The following is a 22,054-nucleotide window of genomic DNA, read 5'->3' as shown; positions in this document are numbered from 1 at the left end:
CAATAAGAAGACAATACCGTTTTTTATACATTCCTTTTCTTATATTTTTCACTTACAAGTTTCATCTAAGGCTTCTCTTTGCCAAGTAATTGATGAGTTGACCAGTTTTGTTCTGATTTTCTTTTGGTAAAAAATATTTATTGGAATGAAAAGTTTCCTGTGAGAGACATGTAATTGGCGTTATGACATAAACTTCAATAAAGACTGTGTCGTTGTGATACCCTCACCCAGCTGACCCAACTACCCAGAAAGCAGCACGGGTCCTGGAAGGTAATCCTTCTGTTCTGCCTCATCTCCTGCTTCCTGACCCGCTGCTCCCACTCATCACCTTGACCCTCCCGTAAGCACCTGACAGAGCACGAAGTCTCTGCCCCTCGGTTCTGAGGCTGCAGGAGGGGGACGGAGAAGGTGGGCTTTGCGGTGGCTATTTGCTCGCACGTGGCTGGGCGTGCATTGGAATGAGCTGCAGTATCCTATCTCTTCACATTTTTAAATAACTAAAATTGAGAGTGGAAATCCAAGAATCAGGAGTCCTGGGTTAAAATCCCGGATTTGCCCCCAGACTCCTGGCTGACCCTAAAGGCAAGACATTTTCGCCCCAGGGGAGTTAAAACATCCACATCTCTGTAATGACGAAAACTATACCAACTTCTTCCAAAAAATGGTTTGAGATCCTTACCAAAAAAGATGCTGTGTAAATGGAAAGAATGACATGCATTCACTGAAAACCTAGGATGTGAGTCACACACCAGTAAAGTTACAAGTGTTTAATTGACGCGTACTGCTGCCCCTAAGAACCAAGAGAGCACACCATGAGCTTATGACGTTCCTTTTAAACAGACGTTTGGAGCTTGTAACTAGCAAAGTTTGGCAGGCTTCAAAACCATACAGAAAGGTGCAGCTAAAACGTTCTCTACTGTGAAATGGATTCTAACTCTGAAGTTAAAGCACTTGTAGAGTCCAGTAAGTTAGCCCAGAATTCCACTTGACAACTGGGATTCCTCCTCTCTCTGAATTACCTGTCTGAAAGAACAGAGTCACAATGAATCTGTCCTAAATCAAAGACCCAAAGATATATACTCCTTTCTTATAGTTAATCTTGTGTCAACAACTACATTCTTTCTAAGGTCCTTTAGGTAAAAAACTCTGGGATTCTCTGGATTGCAAAAGGATCTGCTCTAAGGCTTGGGCTGCCTTCCGTGTTACTGGTGCCCTTGGCGTCAAGGCCATTCTAGTGTGGCTGCCGCCCCCAAGAAGGTTGGAGTTGTGCACGTGTGGCCTTTTTGCCGGTGCCGGGAAAAGACTGGGGAGAGGGTCCCGTGCCTGTCCACACCTGCCGCAGGGACAGCCTGGCCGCGGCCCCATCGGCTCCTCAGTGGGACAAGGACAGGCCACCAACCGTCAAGTCACACGATCACCCCAGAGAAAAAGTACAAACTGCTCGTCCCAAACGACGGCCTTATACGAGCACCCGGGTTCCCTCTTCTCATGGGTGCCCTTCCTCAGGATCCCATACACGTACGAGATGGTTTTAAAATATGAAGCTCTGCACGAGGAGGCAGAGACTCTAAACCCACCACAAATCTAGAGAGTCCCGGTGCAGCGCTCTCTATGGCGGGGTTATTAGCTCGAGGTATGACCCGAATGTGGCCAATCCGTAAAGTGTAAAATATACACCGGGTTGTGAGGACTCAGTACAGAAGAAAATGAAGAGTGTAAAATGTCTTGATAACACTGTGTAGTTTTAACACACTTAAATGGTGTTTTGGATATAATGGGTTATATATGCATTTTATAGTAAAATATTAAGATTAATTTCACCTGTTTCTTTTTACTTTCTCAAATGTGGCTACTAGAAAATTTTAAATTATGTAAAATTAAATGGCTTGCATGTGTGGCTTGAATTATTATTATTATCCAATTATTTCTATTGGATAGTCATGCTCTATATCATCTCTCATCCTGGTATGGAAAAAGAAATAAATGTTAGCTTAAATTAGTCTAGACTAACTCATGAAAATTGAACAAAAAAGATGACATTGGGCTGTATAAATTATTTGTTTCATTTAGGGATTTCACAAGGTCAAAACGCCAAAGCATACTCCACACCATTAAAAACAATATGAATTTCATACTAGACGGTAATTAGACTGTTATGGAAAACGTGCTTATCAAGCTGGAGTCTTATTCTCAGATTCTGAATCTTACAGCACATGCGGCCCTAGCCCCTCACTGCGAAGACGAGAAAGGCAAGACGTGGAGTGACAGAGGGAGTGTTCCAGGCTCCACAGGCCGAGGTCGCAGCACAGGCTGAGGACGCCAGACCGGGGCGGCGGGGCTGCTCTTGACCGCACGTGACCCTTCTGAGTCAGGCCACACAGGCCGAGAAAATGGCAGGGAGAGACCCACAAGACGTCACGCCCCATTTAGAGATAAGTTCCACATGCACCTGTTTTATTTTAATAAAACAGCTCAGGAGGTTACTGCCCTCTAGGAAATACGACAGAATATTTCTCTGAATAGTTGAGTTTTAGCTTTAATAAAACTGCTATGGAAAAACTGGTACTGTGTTTTTAAGAAAAATCACTGGTAACTCTGGAGAAAGGGCAACTGATTAATTTTACCACAAAAAAGCTCACTTACATGAACCAGTACCTAGAATTGTTCCACATTTATGACTGTCGTGGTGACTGATCCCTGTGTGAAGATGCTCTGCCTTATTTATTCATCCCAGTGACAGAAGCACCTCCTTCAAGGTGGTCTAGTGCACGATGTGTTCCCAGAGCCTGGGCTCTGCAGGCGGGTACAGTGAAGGTCTAGTTCATGTCTAACGCAGAGAAAACAGCAGTGCACATCACATATTTGATCTGGGTAACAGACAGGCCATCCAAGAGTAACGTTTCTAGAAGTCATAAGCTTTCCCTACATACAGACTTGCCTAACCAGAGCTGGGAAGCCGTCCCCACGGACATGCTAGTATCTCCCAAGGGAGGCCCCGTCAGAAAGTTCAGCTGCTCTGTCTTTGGACCATTAACACTGTACGTGGAGGGAGGCCGCATCCCCAAACACCCCGCGTGGAAAAGTAATTCTTCTCAAATGAAAACTGGCACGTTAAGTGTACCCTCTGGGTTTGGGGCATGTTTCCCATCTCCAAATAAAATTTTAAGCACAAAGAGACAGAAATGCTGTCTCCTGCTACTAACTGTTTTATTCAGTCATCTGTCAAGTAAGAGAAAATGGCAAAAAAAACCCCCAAACCCGAACCTTTATATTTCATTTCCTTGTGCCTGTTCTTTCCGCCATTTAAAAAAACAACCGTGGACCTCAAGCGAACAAGCCATGGTCAGGAGAGGGACACGCCTTCCCCGTTGCACTGGCTCATTTTCCAGGGAACAGAGTTACCTCAGAGAAAGGACGATGCCACACGTGTACAGTAACAGCAGTAACTACTCTGACTCGTGACATAAAGTGACCCGTTAAAAGATTTAAATGTTCCTCATTAACTTTTATCGGCCTCAATTTTTAACTTTTCTCCTCCTCTTGAAATTAAAACTGCGCATTCCCTCCACCTGTGTGCCCCTTCCAGCGCCGCATTCAGGCTCAGCCAGCGAGGTCGGGGGCAAACACCACAAACAACGAACTCCCTGGGCAGAGTTTCCTTGATCGTCTCCAAACCCTTCCTAAAAAGTCCTAAGTCTAGGGGCTTCCCTGGTGGCGCAGTGGTTGAGAGTCCGCCTGCCGATGCAGGGGACACGGGTCTGGGAAGATCCCGCGTGCCGCGGAGCGGCTGGGCCCATGCGCCACAACTACTGAGCCTGCGCGTCTGGAGCCTGTGCTCCGCAACAAGAGACGCCGCGACAGCGAGAGACCGGCGCACCGTGATGAAGAGTGGCCCGCGCTTGCCACAGCTAGAGAAAGCCCGTGCAAAGAAACGAAGACCCAACACAGCCATAAATAAATAAACAAATAAATTTTTAAAAGTAGCATTTCAGAAAATTGAAAAGTGCACATTTGGTCAGAACATTTTCGAAATATAGGAATGTTACAACAAAAAAAATACAGAATTTCACCTCCATATGCACATTCACCTGTGGAAATATATTTGATGCCTGATCTCTGCCTGCACTGAAAGAAATCACCTTTTAGAAGATTTACCTTCTCTCCTGTCACACAAAATAGGAACTGAGCAGGGAGAGTCCTTGAGTTATAAAACTTACTGTTATTATTTATTGTTAATTTGATTATTGTTGCTATACGATCCTTTTAGAAAACTGGTTAATATATATACTATATAGTTCATATATAGATAGGAACAAAAAACTGAATATTTTTCAGGCGCAAAAGGAAGGAAATCTTTGCATTTGCAGCGACATGAATGGACCTGGAGGGCATTATCCTAAGTGAATAAATCAGACAAAGAAAGACAAATACTGTCTGACCTCACTCACATGTGAGAAACCTAAGAAATAACACGAAGCAGAAAACAGAGCTCACCAATACAGAGCACAGGTTGGTGGTTGCCCGCGTGGGGGAGGAGCGGGAGTAAAAGGTGAGCGAAGGGGGTGAAGGGGGTCAAAAGGCACCACCGTCCAGTTCTAAGACACAGAAGTCCCGGGGAGGTGACGCACCGCACGGTGACTACAGTTAGCAGCATGGCGTCGCGCACTTGAAAGCTGTTAAGAGCAGAGCTTAAAAGTTCTCATCATAGGGCTTCCCTGGTGGCGCAGTGGTTGAGAATCCGCCTGCCGATGCAGGGGACACGGGTTCGTGCCCCGGTCTGGGAAGATCCCACATGCCGCGGAGCGGCTGGGCCCGTGAGCCATGGCCGCTGAGCCTGCGCGTCCGGAGCCTGTGCTCCGCAAGGGAGAGGCCACAACAGTGAGGCCCGCGTACCACACAAAAAAATTAAAAAAAAAAAAAAAAAAAAAAAAAAAAAGTTCTCATCATAAGACAAACAACTGTAACTATACAAGGTGACAGGGGTTACCTAGACTTACCGTGGTGATCATTCTGCAGTGTATACAAACACCAAATTATTATGCTGTACATCTGAAACTAACACAATGCTATACGCCAACAACATCTCAATGAAAAACTAACTATTGTTAGCTGACCCTAATTTAAGAAAACTCGTATTGCTGTAAACACGTCAATTCCATTCAGTCACCTCAGGTGGCTGGCATGCAAACTTGGTAGCCCACCGTCTACAAGAAATTTTAGAAGCAAATTTTCCTCCTCAAAGAACAAAATGGTGTAATTCTTTTTAAAAGACTAAATTTCAGTTACAGAAAAAAATACTACTACTATGTCAAAAATGACAATAATACGCCTTCTTTCACCTTGGAAACTTTAGACTTGAAAGCAGCCTCTAGTGCAACTTTCCCATCGCCCCAGCTGAGTTCTGAGGCCACCAGTGTAGCAGCAGCGCTCAGAAACCGCAGGGGCGGCTGGTTACAGCGCGCACGCGGCTGCTCAGGGACAGGAGCCCCAGCCAGACGGTTCCGCTGAGGGACGCCCCGTTTCTCTATGAAAACCAGAAACGCAGGAACGGGCGAGCACAAAAGTGCAGGTACGGCAAGACGGAGAGCTCACGGGAGAGTCACGTGAGTACAAGCGCGGCTCCGCATGGTGTCCCATCGACACCAACACGGGGTGGCCGGGAGCACGAGAGAGGGCAAACGACACAGGGGGTGCAGACCAAGATCCGCACGGTCGCCTGACGGCCGCGAGCTGCCAACAGCTCTTCACAGGCAGTGCTACAGGTTGAGAAGCCAGTCGCACGCGATCTGTGTTGGGCTGAGCGCCCACGAGTTAACATAAAACAAAACAAGGAGCCTGTAAAGCCAAGGCTGAAGAGGCTACACACGCTCTGCATCCCGACTGCTCACTGTCCACTGTCCACCACTGTCACGACCACACGAAGCCCACGTGGGGTGGCACCGGACACGGGTCCTGGGAGGGGGTGAGACCTCGCCGGACGCGGGTCAGGGGCCGGGCGGGCCGAGAGCCTCGTGCCCGGGGCCAGTACAGAGCCAGGCCCCCTGCGACGCCACGTGGGGCGGGCAGGTACCCCCTGCAGCGTCCCTTCCCATCTTCGACCAGAGAGTCTTTGGGAGTGAAAACCTGGCCCTATGAGCCCCTTCCCTTGCAGAGCAAAGCGGCCGCAGGCCAGGACTCACCAGAGGCCCGCGGCCTTCTCTTCTTCCCAGCGAGGGCACAGGCCACGGGGGTGCCCACTGCTGCTGCTGACGTGGGTCACGGGAGACACAAGGGCCGCAGCGTGGACTCCCGGCCGTGAGGAGAGAGGAGCCCCCGCTGGCCCCCGTCACTTGCTGCTGAGTGAGACTCCTAAGTGACAGGGAAGCACCCGGGTGACCGTCTCTGCGTGGATGGCTAAGGCGTCACGCAGCACTCTCGTTGGCTACGTGATCCGCTGGAAGCTACAGCGGAAAAACCACGGGGGCCTGGAGCCATGTTGAGACTGAACTGTTTCATCTCAAGTCAGTGAACGTCTCTGAGGAACGAAGGGCTTCACCTGCCAGAGGAAGGGGCTGCATCAGTTGCTTCTGTTTAAACTAGATGGACCAACGAGGCTGCTCCGGTCTGAGTCCCTGCCGTCTCGGTGCCCCTCCTTCTGGTGCTCTGAAGGCTCCGTAGGCTGCAGGCAAGGGTGAGCATGGAGGCCGGACGCGGAGGGTGAGCGCGCCTGCGTGCGTGCGTGCGCGTGCGTGCGCCTGCGTGCGTGCGCGCGTGCGCCTGCGTGCGCATATGAAGGCAGCCCAGCCAGCCCCGGGGAAGGCGCCTGCGGGGCCCAGGCGAGGTTCAGCCCCCGACCCGACGGGAGCAGGCGCGGCAGCCTCAGGCGGGACAGGACCTCGAGTGCCACACTCCCGTCACCAGCCTTGGCTCCGCAGTGGAGACGCTACGGCTGGCCGTAAGGAGAAGGACGCGATGGTCTCTGCGTTTCAGAGGCGGCCGGCCGGCAGCACAGCTGAGGTGGCAGCCCGTCTAAGCGCCGGCACAAGGCAGGCTCTCAGCCCTCGGGTGCTGGTCAGAGACAAACTGAGCTGTTCTCTCTCCAAGTCTAATTTTGGAGGAAGAAGGATAATAGCATCTCTCTCACGAGATTGCTGTGAAAGTCAGCTTGTAAAAAGTGTCAAGTAGTTTATACATTCAGTACTCAGTAAGGTCTTAAGCTTGGAAATAAAGGCTAAACGTATATTTGAATGAATGGCATTTCCGATTCCGAGGAAGGTGTTTTCTTTAAAACAACAACTGACACATAGAGCAGGTTAAAAATAAAGAGCCGTCCTGGAGATGATGGTTTCCCAGCTATTCCCACACAGGCTGGCCGCTCCTCCAACCCACTACGGACACGGGAAATGAGCTGTAGACACCGTCCTTTCACCTGCTGAACGCGAGCTCACGTGATTATCATGGTTTCCGCAGACGGCAGACCCTCCCGATCAGATCAAGAGGCTTTAGCTACTGCAGGAAGGAGGGGAGGCCGGCAGCCACCTCTTGGCGGGAGAAGGCGGTTCGCCGGGACCCTGGAGGCTCCTGCAGCTGCAAGAGGCCTTGGGGCGCAGAGCCAGGGCTTCCCACTCCAGATGCTGGTGACCTATCAGAGACGCTCTCGGCGGGGGTTTAGATCCCCCCACCTGAGAGGGGGGGAAGGGCAGGGCCCAGGGGAGGAGGGAGGGAAGGAGGGGAGGGCCAGAGCCCTGCAAGCCAGGAAAGACCCCACGGGAATGTCACCTAAGCCTCCGCAACCTCTTCGAGCCCACGAGCCTCCCGCCTCCCGAGGGACCACAGCGGGACCTCGTTAGGGCTCATTTTAGCAGGTGACTCACTCGGCCCAGCCATTCACTGATGCTTTGGTTTCCCAGAGCCTCAGGCAGACAGTTCACGACAATGAGGCTTTCAGCCCCCGCTGACAAGCAGGCGGTGGAATTCAAGCCACCTAGGTCCTTTCTTCCAACTTCTCACTTCAGGTTTTTTGAAGATAAGGATCAAACGAAATGATTTCTGCTAAACCTGTATTTCCTGTACAGAGTTGATACCTTCTCCAAATTACATGATTGTACAACTATTAAACTAATACTCACTGCAGCAGAAGTCTCTGCTCAGAGCGTGGAGCTAGCCTTTTAACTCTGGCTCCTCAGATGTTGCAGCTCCTTCCTAACCCAGTTCCTCGGGCCTGGGCTCCATCTCACAGGGCAGGGGAGGCCCTAAAGCCAGCGGCACAAATGCTGATTTATCCCTAATTCCTGGTGAGGGTCAATGCTGGAGGCCAGTGAAAACAATAGCCATCACATCTCACAAGAAGGACTAAATGTACCAAGAACCAACCCTGAAATGCAGTCGGATCACAATCAGGGACCCGGCTGCAACCTGCCGTTGGAAGGCCAGGCCTGCAGTCCAGGGCACCTCCTTCAAAAGCCAGCCTTTTTCCTGTAAAAAATGCAAATAAAAATTCCTGCTCTCCTAACCGTGGTCTGACATCTGTCAGGAGAATCAAATCCAAAGATGTAAATGATAAAGCACTACACAAACACAAGAGGATAACCTTCAGGGCTTTAAAAAAAAAAAAAGGTCCAGTGAAAGCGCTTTGTATTTTGTTTTCAAACTTGAAATTTAAGATCCAGTGAAAATCAGCAAGTAATTCTTGACCCAAAGGAGGCACTGTAAGCAAAAGCATATGAAACCATGAAGCCCGGGATTCTGATCTCTGCCCCTGCACAGGTGAGCAGGACGGAGGTGCCACCGCCGAGCGTGGGGAGTGTGCGGACCTGCCAGGAATGCAACCTGCCTCCAGGCTCCGCCCAGGCAACCCTCACCCGCGGCGGGGCTGCCGCACTCCACTCGCAGGTGAGCCAGCAGCTGAGGGCAGACCCGGACACCTGCATCCGTGCTCTGAGAATGGGAGGAAAGGATGTGGCACACGGAGAACATAAAGATCCCGCAGGCCATCCTCCTTCCTTCACAGAGATCTCCCACAGCTACTAGCAAAAAACTCTGCCTATGAATCTTTAAGTCAACTTTTACACGTATTTAAAAACAAAGATGGATCATTAGAAAGTGAGCTGCTACTGACGAGTGTGTGAGAGTGTGTGTGTGTGTGTGTGTGTGTGTGTGTGTCTGGGGGTCGGGGGAGGGGAAGGAATGGAGAGAGAAAGTTTCCAAAACAACAGAATCTGTGATGGAAATCTTGCTCTATCAAGAAGAATCCTGCATCAAATGACACTCTTGAAAACTGAGAGGAAACAGTGAGGGTCTCACAAATAAAGAGGCTTCTGAAGGAGCAGATGTCAACATTATCAGTCACACAAAGGGCACTTGACCTTGTAAGCTAATGCTACTTCTGCGATTTCTAAATTTCGTCTTGTCAATCAGAGCCAATGTATCATTCTTTCTTTCTATGTTTTCCATCTGCTCAGATATCCTTCTTTTAAAAACAGGAATAAAAATAAATAAATAAATAAATAAAGGAATAAAGTCTAATAATAGTAGAATCTAGAGATCATCGGGAAACTTACCACAGAATGCGAACGTATGAGCACTGCTCAGTGTTCCTTCGCGGCAGCATATGCGACAAGAGACAAAACTGCTTGAACACATTTTGCTGGAATCAAGTAAACCCATAGTAACTAAAACCTCAGTGTGGTAAGAGCATATTCACATTTGCTCAAGAGTGGAAAATGTCTTATGCTAAGTACAGGAAACAATATGTTAATAGTAAGGGGAATAAAACACATCTCATATTTTCTATAAATACATCTTTATAAATTTTATAGAGAGCTGATCAGATAGGGAGATTCCATTCATTTCAAGTATTTATGGGGCATCTGTTCTGTACCAGGCAGGTTGCGAGGCACAATTAAAAGAGGAACAAAATCCAATCCACGCCTTCAAGCAGCTGAGAGGGACACACACAAGATAACCAACCACATCCTTTCCTATGTTTGTGGAGGAGCGATTTTACTCTCCGAGATTTCAGATCTTAGATTCTGCAGGAAGTAATGAACAATGATTTAAGCTCGACCATTTTCTTTAGAATACGAGAAAATATAGCAAAAGTGATCTCAAATATTTTACATAACTCACAGATAGCGGGGGACTGCAAAGTAATTTTGTCTCTTTCTTTAGGATCTTTACTAATAATTTCCAAATGAGGCTTCAGTCAACAGCGCAGACTGTTTCACAGATGGCTTCTCAGTTTTGCCTTCAGATAATTCTACTTCTGTAAAACTTCACTTGTGAATTATTTGGGCTTCGTGGAAGCCCCATCCATGATCTTCTTTGCTAAAATGAGAGGGGATCTTCACTCAACAGTCCCCCAGCTTCACCCACTCGGGCCTACTGAGATTGCAGGCAGAATACAACCACGGCCTCTAGAACGAATCGAAAGGCTATGTGGGAAAACCCTTTGGAATCTGGTCCCAAGAGATGGTGGCTTTTGAAGATTCTTTACAATAAGGCATCAAGAACATGGAACAAAGTCAATATCCTATTTTGAAGCTATTTAACTAGCAAGTCAATGTGTCAAACACTTCATTCCTTCACAATATCTATTCCAAACAAGAGCCCAGAGCATTGCCTTCTCCTGCAAATGATCACTAAGCATAGGTGACGTCATACTTTCTGAGAGGCAATTACATCCATATCACATGAGGAGTCTTGTCACTGCAATTAAAGAGCCAGTTTTCATTGTGGGAGGAAGCAGATAGGAAGCGGGCACCAGCAGGGACAGGAGGGAGGGCGGAGGGGCAGAGAAAGGACAGGGCCAGCCAGTGAGGAGGGGACGGCAGCCGAGGGACCCTTGCCAGGCACTTGAGACAAGAGTGAATGAGTCCCACCATTTACACGGTTATGTTCAGGAACTGACCCATGACTTTCTTGGGTACGAGTGTTTGGTTGGTGGCCTGCAGGGTATGCTGACACAGCATCGGGGAGGGAGGGTGACCGGTGCGGGGCGGGGGGGGACCAGGCTGCTGCTCAGTGTGGCTAACTGCTGCCCCTGCAAAGGTGAGCGGCGTCTACACACCAGGCGCTGCATCTTCTGAGAGGGCAGCCCACCACCCTACACTCGCTTCTTCCTCTCCCCACACAGACACACACACACCTTTGCCAAGAACCACTTTTCTCATTTAAAGTCAGATGCTCAATTCTACCTTTTTAAAACACAACTGAAAATCTGATCTCACAATGTACCCACCTCCATGTTTCTCACTTATCTGTGGATGAAAACGTGAGGAATATCCATCCTAGAAGCTTCATTCGTTAACACAACGAAGTAAACAGGGCCTGCGGTTTACAGGGTGTGGGGTATGGCCGCTCCTGTGGTGTCATCCCCAACCCGTGAAGGCCTGGCCCTGGAAATATAGCAGCTACGACTTCCTGCACGTCTGCTGGGTGTGGTCTGACTGGAGAACGGGGTCAGGTACCGTTGACTCTTAGAGACACAAACCCAGCAAGAAATCAAACTCCTCTCCTGAGTGTGAAGAAGAGATGGCCCAAGAAGCAAGCTTTCCCTTAAATAAAGTCTCAGGAAGTTTAAATGCATTCTTTCTTTCCAGATCTGTGTGAACTAATACCAGATGCAAAATGCCAGCAGCAGCCTGGACAAGGAGGAGAGGGGGCCTGAGACACAGCAGTCACCTCCCCAGCTCTGTCACTGGGCTCCCGTCCCTGCCGGGGGCTCCCTGCTCCCCCCAGGTCTCCGTCACCTGCTGAGACCAAAGCTGTCCTGAAGGTCAACTCACTTGGCGGCCAAGCAACAGGGAGGGTGCGCGGTTCCCAGCTCATTTCCCCAAACACACCCTGTGCATCCGGGCCTCAGCCAGCCAGCGGGAGGGGCTCAGGGAGAGCCGACAGCCAGCTCAGCGGCCCCGAACTGCCAGACACTCCTCCTCCCCTGGGACCACAAGCGGCAGAAAGAGAAAAGGACAGAAGGTAATTCTCTGTCTCCCTGGGAAACGGAAAGCCACCCGGATCCCACTGCTCCCCTCACTCCAGCCTAAGTCGGGCGTGGCTCGGGCGTCAGGCCTGGGCTGGGGACCCGGCGGCCCTCACCTCCGTGGTCCCCTCGGCTCCCTCGTCTGTGAGAGGAGGACGGACCCCCCCTGTCTGGAGGGTTGTTCACATCATAGAAGACGACGGATCTGAAGTTTCTGGCGTGAAATATGTGCCTAACATCTGGCAATTATTCTTATTTTTTTTCTGAAAGTAGCTTTTTATTACTAATCTGAAAAAAATTAAAGGAATATATTAAAATTCAGATGAATCTCAAAACGTCTCCCCTAAGAATGTGAAAGTCCCCGGATGGCCTCTCGGCCAGGTTTCTCTTCAGAAGCATCTTTCCTGTCAGCCGTGGACAGCAGAACTTCATGATGTGTTTAAATGGCTCTTTGCAGAGTCCTGGAAAGAGCGCAGACTCGGGTCTCTTCATTACCTGTGTATCCCAAGAGCAAAGGACCATCCTGTAGGTGGAAAAGCTTAAAGACTCTTGTGGCCTAGCCCTTAACAATAACTTACCTCTCAGTCTTTTCTGGCTAATTCTATCAAGGTGCAACCACAGTGGGACCTCGTCAGCCAAACGGCTACTGATCATTTTATTTAAGCTCAGGGCACCCTTTCCCAACTGCGCACTGCTAGACGTTAATGCCCACTTTTCACTAGAAGGGGGGCAAGGTAAGATGTGTTTGGAGAACCCTCTACTACTCCCAGCAGGCCTAGTGCAGGCTCACATATGCTAAGTTCTGAGAAGGTGGTCTTATAGTAAAGAAATCTGCTGACCTTTATGCAATATAGCATTGTCTTGTCAGAAGGGTTTGGCTTCGGGCAGGGTCATTTGTAGCAACTAGAACCACGGCCATGGGAGACAGTCCACAGAGGTGCTGAAGGAACAATGTTCCAGGCACTGCCGCTGCACTGCTGGTGCAACGCTGCTGCCGTGCTGCTGCAATACTGGTTGCCTGAGCTCACCCAGGCGTGGCACACGGCGCCGCGTGCTCTCGCGAATACGAGCTGATGCTCCGAGTTCATGACGAGTTCATGGCGGGAGTCAGGCGTGAGAACAGGTTGCGGTCGGGGCACAGAAATATTTAAGAAGATGAAGATACTTAAAAAGTTTGAATTGTCAACTGACCGTATCCCATGAGAAATGCATATTTTTGAAAACCTGTGTTTGTGTAAATTGTGTATTTATAGCCCCGAGCCATTAGCACTACAGCAATTTTTAAATAGTCATTTTTTTCTCAAAACACAACAATAACTGCAGATGTAAATTACAGCACCTGGGTGGTGGGTGCTGTAATGGCTGTAAACAGCCATTTTACGGCTGTTCACCATAAAATTCATGCAACAATTCTGCATCTTTAACAAAGTTTCTAACAATATAATATAAAAGATGTAACTACACATGACTTGTTTATTCTAAAGTACCATATAATTTAATATAGTTTTTATACTCTTCATTTCAAGTTGGAACACCTTTTACCCACTCAAATAATTTTTAAATCATTGTGATCTAGGAGACAAGACTAAGGACAGAAGTTGGGGCAGGAAATGGCTTTTGCATAAATGGTTGGAAAAATGTTTAGGAGGAAGAGATAGATTCTCATCAGGGATGTATAGCACATTAATGCTGATTTTTTTTCTTTCTTTATTATTATTTTTTTGCGGTACGCGGGCCTCTCACCGCTGTGGCCTCTCCCGTTGCGGAGCACAGGCTCCGGACGCGCAGGCTCAGCGGCCACGGCTCACGGGCCCAGCCGCTCCGCGGCACGTGGGATCTTCCCCGACCGGGGCGCGAACCCGCGTCCCCTGCATCGGCAGGCGGACTCTCAACCACTGCGCCACCGGGGAAGCCCTAATGCTGATTTTTAACAGGATGGCTACTACGTCCTTTTCACAGATGGATAAACCCTCGTTAAGACTTAGGCTCGCTTGAGGCTCGCTGACCCAGCTGGGATCACCTACACCCAGCCTGGCAGACGCTCTCTACTCTTCATCATTAAAATTCATCCCTAAATAAGAACGTATTAGTCACTTAATCTAAAGATTTACGAATACAACATGTTTACGTAGAAATGAGAGGGACTCTATAATTAAAGCGTATGTAAATGAGACTCTATTATGACCTGATCTGTGCTGGCCAAGGCTTCTTTACCCTAAAGCTGATTACAGCCCCAGGATGCAGATGTGTTTTAAACAAACAAAGCTTCTCATTTTTCATTCTTAGCCTCGCTGATTTTAATTTTGGCCACACATACTTTTACTCATAAGTCTGTGAAGTAACCTCATTTTAACATATTTAGAAATGCAAAGGATGGCAATATTTCTTAAAATGGAGATAGCGAACTATGGGTTCTTATTTAATGATGACACTTTTTTAGAAATCATGAAATGTCGACTTCTTTCAGAACCCATGAGTGAGCAAATGCTTTTTAGAGCATCAGCATGTGTTACTGTCGGAGCCAAGGGAATCCTTAATATGCAAAACCCACCCGTATTATGGCACAAATCAGGTGTTGAACGCCAACGAGAATGACTTAACTTTGTATGTGTGTTTGTGAAATCTGAAAATGTGACACTCGTACTGAAAAGCCAGAGCCTCTTAACCCTCACGTCTCCCTCTCCCTGGTATCCTGGCTCCTGCCGTTGCTGTAATGACACATCTCGGCAAGGAATCTTCAAAATGACATCATTTGGGAAGACCTTTTTGAAGTCTTTGAGCCACAGTGTTTTTGAAATACTTTCCTGTTAAACAAATACGAATGTGGGCCCTCTGTGCCGGGGCTGCGCGACACCCAGGAGCAGAGCTACCCTCAGCATTTGGGGGCGAGAGGCCAGCGCGGTCCCTCCCGCAGACCCGCTGAGCTCTCGAAAAGTCTTCTTGTTACTTATGTGTTTATGTAACAGTCTCATGCCTTCTTGGTGAATTTTGCTGGCCTGTTTTCAAAATGTCATGTATCTTTTTCCCTGATTGAAAAAGTTTATACATACTCATTTCAATATATGGAAAATACCGAAGTATACAGAAGAAAATAAACATAACCCAAAATAAGTATTACTAACATTTTGATATACTGTTTCTCACACTATCAAAATCTATTTCTGAGTTCCAATAACAAACTTCTTTTGTACCCCGGTGCAAAAATATAAAATAAAATAGAATGAAATTTGATCTATTGGGTTCCCGAAACTGGAGAACAAGACTTTGGATAAAGATGGATAACTACAGAGCCTCCTGTGGAGCTCCAAGTAAATGCAGAAGCTAAAAGGTTATACACCAAAATGATATTACTGAAAAAATAATGCACTTATTTTTACAAAACTTGCCTCATATTTTTAAGAAGGTAAGACCATATAGGTTAGACAAAAGAAAGTTTCAGCTTCTCTTGTTAACACCTCCTTTCTCCCACTTTCTTATTACTTCCGAAAGTACGGTCTTACATATTTTTAATGAATGTTCTTAAAATAGATCCAAGGGCGACTATCATAAAATGCTTCATTTTATTCACAGTTTAGAAGAACACATTTAAATGATCTAAACGTTACGTTGTTCAAAAGTTTAAATCCGATTTTTTTTTTGTCTGTAATATAAATCAGAATTAGGTGTTTAAGTATGCAACATTTTTAATTGTTACACACAAAAATAATAACACTCTGAAGCCGACCTCTGGGTTAGCAAGTGAACTGCTCGTTTGCTTAGGAAACCAGATCCGGTTTCCCAGAGAGGCATCATTGAGGACAGAAATAGTCTCCCGAGCACAGGAAATCTGTAAGCACCTAACCAAGGACCAGCAAGACTCCGGGACAAACACGACGTCACCAACGTGCTCCGTCACGTCTGGCCACAGAATCACCACGGACGCCTGAAAGCATACTAATGCCGGCAAGGTAAGAGGTAAGAATGTGTTTAAAGAAAAATCATACTACTTACATATGTAACACACGCAACCCGAACCAAAACTTGATACGCACATAAATCCCAAGACTGAGAGTCTGACTTTCCCTTTAACTACACCCGTTGTTCTGCGATAGCGTTCGTACCAGCATCTCTCTCTTTGCTCTTTATTTAATGGACACCATCACGGCTGTGAGTCACGGGCGACCCGGCGCACGGGGTAATGACCAGAGTCTGAACCCATCGCTCAGTGAGAACAGCACTCTGGGAGTGATTAGTAGAATAATGTAAATCTGAAGGTCTTAGATTATACAAATTGAAATCAGGCAGTATTTCTTGCAGGTCTGAGGACTAGTTCTGTTATAACAAGATGCTCTCACAGTTAGTTACGCGTGTCTGGGCCAGGGATGAGGGAGGCGCACGACGGAGACGCTTTAGAAAGGAGAGAACACCATTTACTTTTTATCCACCATCCAGACCACTGACCGGCGCCTTCATTTTGAATGATTAAAAGAAGGGTTGTGAGAGGTTCGCCCCTTCTAGGGGGTCGCGGGTCGGCCTGCACACACCGCCGACCACCCAGCCGCGACGGGGCACAGCGCAGGCCTCAACACACCTGCATGAGCGCCAGCGGACCTGCCGCCGCCCCCGGGGGAGCTCTCCCCGGGGCCTGGCACCCGCGCACCGGCGGGCACGGGCACTTAAAGACCGAACGCGGGGTCCCTACCTCCACGTAGTCCCTGGCGTGGCCCCAATCTCGCTTGGCGTCCAGATTCCCCAAGCTGAAACATTCCAGTTGTCCAAGGTAAATCTTAGCTACTGACCGGCTAATTTTTCGAGTCACAAAATTAGCTCCTAAAAGAGACAAAAGATGCATTATCAGTCGAGTGCATTTGACATTTAACTGTTTGGTGAACCAAACACAATCTCAGCCTCTGGGCATTTCTTCCATTCTTTTCCCCCCTTTAAAATAATAATAGAAGAAAAGAAGATGAAAAAGACCATCAACTGTCATTCAGACAAGCTAAGGAGCTCTCACTCTGAGTGTCACATCAGCTCCACTGCCATAACAAACATTTGTCTTTGGGGGACGTCTTGGCATTCCTCGTTTGCTGCTGTAACATGCGATCCAGGCACCCAGCCAGAGAAAAGCTCTCGGAATGCCAGTTTTTAAACAGAAAATTCAACAGGGTTGGACGAAGGGAAATGCCAGAATCAGACCACCCTGATTTTTTTCAAGAACATAAACATCATATATTCCTATTAATAAAACTATTTGGGGGTTCACGGGGAGAGAGAGAGGAGAGCAACTTAGCTCCCAGGGTGTAACTAAAGAAAACGAAGAAGAAATGCAGAAGTGGTGATCACCCTTATTTAGAAACCTGCACAGCCATCCAGTGCTAAGTCGTAAGTTTCTGGACTATCTGTACTTACTACAGTGCCACCTTCTAATTTCATCCAAGTGTCATCTGCAGGATAGGTTCCTGAATTCTGTATAGATATTTTGATATGATTGGATGAAAGGTGTCATAAACTAAAGGAGTGAAATTGTTTTAAAGTTCTCTGGTCTTTAATGAAAGCTTCTGTCCACTTTTAAAGGATCACAAAGAAGGACAAAATTATTAAAAGGCACTTCTGAGATAAGTTTCTCTATACCCCTGTATCTAGGTAAGGTTATCACAAAGCACCAGGTAATGCCAAAATCTCAAGGTAATTAACAGGCACGTGAGCTAGTCAATAACGGCTTCAAACGGTTTAGACACATTCCATCATAATTTATCACACAGCGATAGCTTTAGCTTTGTTCTTTTGCATAAGAAACAGGGAGGTGAATGTTATGAGAAAGCTTGGGCTTCTAGAGAAACTGGCACAGAGATAAGGGGAATTTTGCTAAATAGGTTTTCTCAGTTTTGGCAAGAAGATAGCCCCGCACAAGTTCAAACACGTACTAGACTCACTTACTACACAAACTCAGTAGACACATTTCAATGCCCTATCATTAAAAATGACAATAAGACTTCCATGGAAATCCAAATTTTCAGCTTCTCTTGGCAGTGGATAGAGTACTTGAAGAAATCCAGTTTTAAATTTGCAGGGCAGCTTATACAACACAAGCGCTCCTTCAAAAAAGAGCCTTTGAAAATGAAGTGCTTGCCAGGCACAATCCTTCTCAATCTATTACCAACTAGCAACTTTTTGTTTTCTATTAATTTAAATTTATAATTAAACTTAGACTCGATGCCTATCTTTGTATTTCAATGCCAGGACTATATACCGTCGTGCCACAATTTACTAGATACGTTTGTGATGCCAAATCATCAGAGGAAGCTGCCAACACCAAGGAGCTCCGACTAGTCTATCTGCCGGCGAAGTCATGCTTAGGGCTGCAGTGGAGGCTCGGACGTCGCTCCAGCACCGCTCGGGCCTGCTGTTTATCCCCTCAGGCAGCAGCGCTAAGTGAGCGCCACGCAGCAGGCCCTGAGCAGCGGCAACAAGGAGCGAAGAGGAGGCGCCCCTGCTCGAGTAGCCCAGGGGCGGGGAGACGGACACAGCAATCCCTGCCGCCAGAAGGGAGAGGACAGGGCTGCAGGGACCGTACACGATGCCGGTGACCACAACCCCAGCCCGCCGCGGAGCAACCCACGAGCTAAGAATTACTGCCCGCGTCGCATCTTGTAGATGATGAAGCTGAGATTCGGAGAAGCTGCGCAAACTGGCCCCGCTAACCCAGTCGTCCAGGTCGCTCTGTGCGGCTGCGAAGCCCAGGCTCTCACCTCCCAGCGCTTGGAATGGCACGCCAGGGGGTATGGAGCCCTTCTTGTCCGGATCCAAAACGATCTTGGAGACCTAGTCAGTTACTTGAAATGTCTAGGTCTTAGAACTTAATTTTAAGGTTTTTATTTATAGCAGCTCGATTGAGCTATAATTCACCTACCATACAATTCATCCATTGAAAGTGTACAATTCCATGGCTTTTAGTACATTCAGACTGTGCGGCCAGCCCAACAATCCATTTTAGAACATCCTCACCGCCCCCAAGAGGAACCTGTGCCCTCCGGCCATCCCGCCCCATCTTCCCCCAGCCCCCGGCCCTGGGCAACCGGTCATTTTCTTTCCCGTCACTCAAGATCTGCCTATTCTGAACGCTTCGCATACGTGGAATCGTGTAACATGTGGTCTTTTGTGACTGGCTTCGTTCACTTAGCCTAACGTTTTCCAGGCTCATCTATGTGACATGAATCAAGCCCTCCTTCCTTCTTTATGGCTGAACACTATCCCATTATGTGGATACAGCACATTGCGTTTACCCGAGTTCATCAGTAAATGGACATTTGGGTTGTTTCCATCTCTGGCTCTTGTGAATATTGCCGCAGTGAACACGGACGCACACGTTTCTGTGTGGGGATTACGTTTCAATTTCTCTTGGGTGGACGCCTACAGATGGAATCGCTGGGTCACAGGGCAGCTCTACAATTAACCTATTAAGAACGGCCAGACAGCTCTTCACAGCAGGTGCGGCCGGTTATAGCCCCGCCAGCAGTGGGCTGGGCTCTCATTCGCCCACATCCTCCCCGGCAGTCGCTATAGTTCCATCTTTTTGATGGCAGTCATCCTTACGGGGACTCAGTGGCCTCTCATTGTAGTCTTGATGTGCATTTCGCTGACGACTAATGACTTTAACCCTCTACGTTCTCATGTACTTATGGGTCACTGGTATATCTTCTTTGGAGAGATGGCTATTTGGATTCTTTGTCCAATTGTTAAAGTGTGTTGTCTTCTTAATACGGAATTGTAAGACTTCTTCATACATTCTGGATTCAAGTCCTTTATCAGATATATGATTTACAAACATTTTCTCTCATTGTATAGGTTACAGTTTCATTTTCTTGATGGTGACCTTTGACACACAAAAGTTGTTTTTAGTTATTATGAAGTTCAATTTGCCTATTTTTTTTTTTTTTTTTGGTTGTGGGAGCTTTTGGTGTCATATCCAAAAGGGCTTCGCCTACCCCAAGGAAGGTCTTGAAGAGTTTCTCCTATATTTGTTAATGAGTTGTATCGATTTTGTTCTTACCTGTAGGTATTTGACCCAATTTTAGTTAATGTGTGTGTGTGGTTAAGATGAAAGGGCCCAACTTCATTCACACACATGTGGATATATAGGGCTGTCCTGGCACTATGTGTTTGCTGAAAAGGTTATTCTTTCTCCTGTTTGAGTTGCCTTATACCTTTTGTCGAAAAGCAATTAACCATAGATGCAATGGGTTTATCTCTGACTTTCAGTCCCATTCCAATGACCGAGACGCCGATGCTCAGGACAGGGCCACACCTACTGGATTTCGCCGCAGGGCCTCTGGTTCAGGGTTCAGGACAGGGCCACACCTTCTGGATTTCACCACAGGGCCTCTGGTTCAGGGCTCAGGACAGGGCCACACCTTCTGGATGTCACCGCAGGGCCTCTGGTTAAAAGGGTTCAGATCAAGAAGTGTGAGGTCTTCCAACTGTGTCCTCTCCTCAGACTGTCTGAGCGATATCCTCCGTCTCTTGAGTTTCCATACGAATTTTAGCATCAGCTCGTGAACCTCTGCCAGAAGGGAACCCGGGATTTCGTAGGGAGGTCGGCGTGGGGAGCCCGGCCCCGCCCAGCAACACTTCCTCCTCCAGCTCGTCAGCGCACAGCGTCTTTCCACCGGTCTGTGTCTTCTCAAACTGCTTTCAGCAACGCTCAGCAGTTTCTGGGGAACACGTTGTGCACTGCTTTTGTTAAATTTGTTCCTAAGTACTTTATTCCCTCTGATGTTATTATAACCGCAGCTTTCCTTAATTTCATTCTCAGATTCATTTTAAACATTATTACTGCCACCATGTGCTTCGTTCATTCCTGGGAGAGGCTTAAAATGATTTTTTTCTCAATTTGTTCTCCTCATTTTCACTCCTTATCACACAACACTGCTGTTTTTTGGAGGCAACTATAAGCAAATCATGACACATGGGGGCTGAGGCCTTAGCAGTCACTTTGTCCAGCCAGCAGCCCGACCGGAGCCGTCTCCCTCACTTGCCCGCCTGTGCTGCTGTCACCAACCCACCCGCAGTGCAGGAGGCGTCCCTCCCCAGAGTAGATCGCCTGAGTGGTTTTGCTATTATAGCACACTCCAATCATGGAACTCCCATAATTATGTACACAGACACTTGATCTCTCAGAGCCTTGCACTACAAGACCGTAGCTACGGGAAGAAGACCGAGAAATGGAGAGTCAGCCCAGTGAACCGACCGAAGGCTGCTGGTCACTGGCTCTGCTACACAAACCATGTAACAGTCCCTGCACACCACAGGACAGGAACACCTGCCAGGCCAAGGCACAGGGACACCCAAGCAGAGGACAGGGCGCTGCGGACCACGAATCACTAAAGACACAGACAGAATTAATATCATCACGTCCTTGTTTGTAAAACAAGGATAATAACAGTACTTACCATGTAGGTTTGATGTTTAACTGAGAAAATCTAGCTAAAGTGATTAGCAAGTTCTCAATAAATGTTACCTATTATTACAATTATTACATTACAATGTTAATGGTACCTGTAATTAAGGATCAATGAAAAGTTCAGATTTCTTAGTTCTTTTATGACTAAGTCTCTTAATTCTCTGATTTTGAACATCTGAGATTGAAAACAGATCTAAATAAACAGCCAGAGGCAGGCGTGTGGACTTACTTACACACCCAAAGCACTAATAAACATCTCTAACCTCATAGTAGGATACTTTTTCAAGGTAAACTCATTAACCAAGGAAAATAGAATATCCATATATAAATGTATACTAATAAGAAAGAGACCTGGGTTTCCCTGGTAGCACAGTGGTTAAGAATCTGCCTGCCAATGCAGGGGACATGGTTTCGAGCCCTGGTCCGGGAAGACCCCACGTGCCGCGGAGCAACTAAGCCCGTGCGCCACAACTACTGAGCCTGCGCTCTAGAGCCCACGAGCCACGACTACTGAGCCCACGTGCCACAACTGCTGAAGCCCGCGTGCCTAAAGCCCGTGCTCCGCAACAAGAGAAGCCACCGCACTGAGAAGCCCGCACCGCAACGAAGAGTAGCCCCTGCTCGCCACAACTAGAGAAAGCCCGCGCCCAGCAACA

At 47.6% G+C, this 22,054-nt stretch overlaps 1 protein-coding gene across 1 annotated transcript in view; it reads right to left on the bottom strand.

Moving 5' to 3' along the window:
- GMDS (GDP-mannose 4,6-dehydratase) overlaps positions 1-22,054 on the bottom strand; it is a 487,018-nt gene that overhangs the window by 231,875 nt on the left and 233,089 nt on the right. Inside the window, exon 7 of the mRNA XM_059075578.2 lies at positions 16,641-16,768. Within this exon, the coding sequence (XP_058931561.2) occupies positions 16,641-16,768 (128 nt within the window). The remainder of the gene's footprint in view (positions 1-16,640; positions 16,769-22,054) is intronic.

The sequence above is a fragment of the Kogia breviceps genome, chromosome 10 (genome assembly GCF_026419965.1).
Source record: "Kogia breviceps isolate mKogBre1 chromosome 10, mKogBre1 haplotype 1, whole genome shotgun sequence".
NCBI lineage: Eukaryota > Metazoa > Chordata > Mammalia > Artiodactyla > Physeteridae > Kogia > Kogia breviceps.
The sequence above is the reverse complement of the archived record's forward strand: the minus strand, read 5'-3'. Positions and strand labels throughout refer to the sequence as shown.